Source organism: Pteropus alecto, unplaced genomic scaffold, assembly GCF_000325575.1.
Source record: "Pteropus alecto unplaced genomic scaffold, ASM32557v1 scaffold86, whole genome shotgun sequence".
Taxonomy (NCBI): Eukaryota; Metazoa; Chordata; class Mammalia; order Chiroptera; family Pteropodidae; genus Pteropus; species Pteropus alecto.
The window spans coordinates 33,021,995-33,025,383 of record NW_006442109.1 but is presented as its reverse complement, the minus strand read 5'-3'; the positions used below and the strand labels follow the sequence as shown (position 1 = coordinate 33,025,383).

General features: G+C 49.4%; 1 protein-coding gene across 1 annotated transcript; it reads right to left on the bottom strand.

Moving 5' to 3' along the window:
• Positions 1-505: 505 nt before the first annotated feature.
• On the bottom strand, positions 506-3,079 carry GJD2 (gap junction protein delta 2). The gene is made up of 2 exons (XM_006920519.2): positions 3,009-3,079; positions 506-2,025 (listed from the first exon to the last, which is right to left on the bottom strand). The coding sequence occupies exons 1-2, from the start codon at positions 3,077-3,079 to the stop codon at positions 1,131-1,133; spliced, it is 966 nt and encodes a 321-aa protein (XP_006920581.1). The 3' UTR covers positions 506-1,130.
• Positions 3,080-3,389: the final 310 nt, after the last annotated feature.

Sequence of the window (3,389 nt, the reverse complement as noted above, 5' to 3'; positions counted from 1 at the left end):
GTAAACACATGTTAGCCAATGGTGTTTAGTTCCAGGTTTCTTAAGCCAGTGATTGTGTGTGTATATGTGTGTGTTTCAAAAAATAACTAATAAAATAATAAATAGGGATTGACATGGGCTGATTAAGGTCTCTGGTGTGAGCACACAGGTAAATTCAAACCATGGCAAAATGAAGTGCAGCTGTGTTGCACAAAACTATATAAGAAAATGAGTGAAATACACCAGTTAGAAATTCTGTGGCTCGGGTAGACACCCTTGATATTAACAACAACAAAAATATGTTTAATGCTATCCAAAGTCCACAAGCTGAAAGGCAGAAATATCCCAAAGCTCATAACCACATGCCTAACAGTGCAACAACCATCTCACAGAAGTTATAGTTGCATATTGCAATTCCCTCCCTCCCTCCCAACCCTGTCCCTAATAAACAGCACCAGTGCAGTTTTAATTAGAAAATTGGAAATATTGAGACATTCCTAAGGTTTTTATAATGACTAAGGATCATTCAGATGGGACTCTAATGCAAACCTTTGCCATGACCATTCTCCAAAAAAGCACCCCATGTAATTCCCTCTAGCTTGCAGGTTAACCAGATTAGGTCTACTGTAAGGCCAGATTCAGAAAAAAAGCTGACATGCTATCCTGGGTTGAGAGAGAGGGGCATGCTGATGGGGGTGGTACATAAAGGATGCCTCAAGGATGTTTGTCTTGCAGCTCAGGATGAAGGGATATGTTGAGATAGGTCACAAATTTTGTACCAATGAAGTATTTGACTCATGCCATTTGCCAGGATACAGAGCTCAGCAGAGCTAAGTCCTACGAGGCAGCTGTGCAAGTCCACTGTTATCAAGGTTGGACTGGGCCATGAAAGAAAAGGTCCCCCAAAAGTCCAACTCATCCATCTCATCACTCTTACCCAATTGTCTCTGTGGAAATTGTCTCAGTGGTGTGACATGTAGTAATGTTTCTACTTTCTCTCCTCTCCCATTGATGCAAGATCTTCTCTTAACCAGTCTTATCCTATATCTCAACGGCGAGTCACATAAATGAGGGTAGATACAGCCATTCTGGGGCAATCGTCTGCCCCAGGGACAATTGTCATCCCCTAGGCCTTCCCAAAACCTACTCTTTCACACATAGGCGGAGTCACTGGACTGAGTCCTGCCAAAGTTGGGAACACTGACCCGGGGCAGGTCCTTGTTGCGGATCTCATAGACTGACTTCCTCTTGGCCTGGGCCCCTCGCACAGCCAGCTTGATTTTGCGCCATCCCAAGTGGTTGAGTTCAGCCAGGTTGAGCACGACACAGATGCCACTCACAGCAAACATGAACACTAGAAAGACAGTCTTCTCAGTAGGCCGGGACACATAACATTCCACCTCCTTGATGCAGGGATAGCGGTCACATTCATACAACCCTGGGACGCTGAAACCATAGAGGAAATATTGGCCCACTAGAAACCCGATCTCCAGGGCATTTCGGAAAACCACTTGGATAATGTAGAAGCGTGAGATGCCTTCCTGCCTTCGGAGCTTGGATCGTGCTGCAGTGCGCAGCCCTGATGGGTGTGGGTTCAGCTCCTTAACCTCTAAACAATCTGGTTCCGTCTCCTTGCTGGTGTTCTCTGTGTTCTGCAGCACCCCATTGACAATGGCATTTTGCAACTTCTTATCATCTCGTTTTCCACCACCACTGCCCCCACCCCCAGGTCCTCCAGGACCCCCCATGGACTCAGGGGGTTCTCTGTCCAGGCTTAGGAAGACAGTGGAGTAGCGACGTTCTCGCTGCTTGGCGGACTGGTGCACGGAGTAGGTGATGAAGCAAAGACTAGGGGTACACACCATTATGATCTGGAAGACCCAGTAACGTATGTGGGAGATGGGGAAGGCGCGGTCATAGCAGGCCTGGTTACAGCCGGGCTGCAGGGTGTTGCACACAAACATGGTCTGCTCATCATCGTACACCGTCTCCCCCACAATGGCCACGATGAGGATCCGGAAGATCACCACCACAGTCAACAGGATCCTGAGCAGGGGAAGAGGGAGGGAGAGAGGTTCTCATGGGCTGAGTCACAGACTTAGGAAACCCCTGCTCCTCCCTTTCCTGCCCTGCTGTTTACCAGGCCTTTGGGGGAGCTGTCCATCCCAGTGTGGTACTGAATTGGGAATCTAGGAAACCTTTTGTCTCTTCTCTTCCTGCTGCGTGCTGGTTGACTGGGAACACTTCATAATAGAGGGACCTCAGGTATATACAGATGAAATCTATCTATTGCAAATGGATTTCATCTGTATATATATAATGTACAAAGGCACAAAACACACCTTCACTCTGGATATTATAGCAAATGCACACAGAATATCTGAACAAAGTACATTTCAAAGTCTACACAGAGTGTGTATGTAACCACTCCAAGTGGATGTTTATCCTCAATATGACTACTGAACTTAATGCTTTACGTAAATAAGTAGCTATAAGTGTATATGCATGAATACACACACACACACACACACACACACACAATTGTTAATTGGGTTTCTTACACATAAGTTAAAAGAGCCAAATCAGTTTAGCTTAATAAATATTTGTTGGGAAAAAATACATCTGCTCCGAAGAGCAAATCCGTCTTCCCATTTGCCCTTCTCTGTCCAAATACAATCCTGCTTTCCTTGTAGATTCTATTTAGGGAACCGGATGGAGATTGGCTCTGACCCCGGAGAGTGGGGGGACCACGACTGAGCCAACAACTCCTTTTCCGCTGAGAGGAGAGTGAACCGCCCCCCCCCACCAGTGGTGCTTCATAGAAAAGGGATGGGGGGCGCGCTGAGCAGGAACAGCTGGAGGAGGGGGGCATCGCTGGGCATCCGGTAATCCCTCAACGCCGGGAGCAGAGGCGCATGGACCGAAGACGATAGGAAGGGGCAGAGAATGGGCTGGGGGCAGCTGGGGCTCGGTCTGGACGTGAGATGGGCGTCCCGGGGGCTGCCCGACGGCCAGTTCGGCGCCCTTACCTCCCGATCATAGTGGAGTGCTGCTGCACCGCGGCTTCCAGCAGCCTCTCCAAGATGGTCCATTCCCCCATCGCTGTGCATCCGGAGGCAGCAGACAAAGACTGGGCAGCACCGGGCACGTTCCCGCTCCTGGCCCCTCCCTGGGCCGCACCTCCCGGCTGGGAGCGAATTGCCCCCCGATTAAAGAAGCAAACAAAAATTTTTAAAAATTCACGAGTCCCGTCTCCCTTTTATTGTACTTAAAAAAGGGAAATGGGGAAAGAAATCCAAGCGCGCCCGGACTGATGCGGCAGTTAGCACGGTCCGAGAAGCCGGCACGACCTCCCGCGCCGTCCGGGGGTCAGCTTCCGAGCCTGTGGGTGCCCGGGCGAGAGGCGGGGC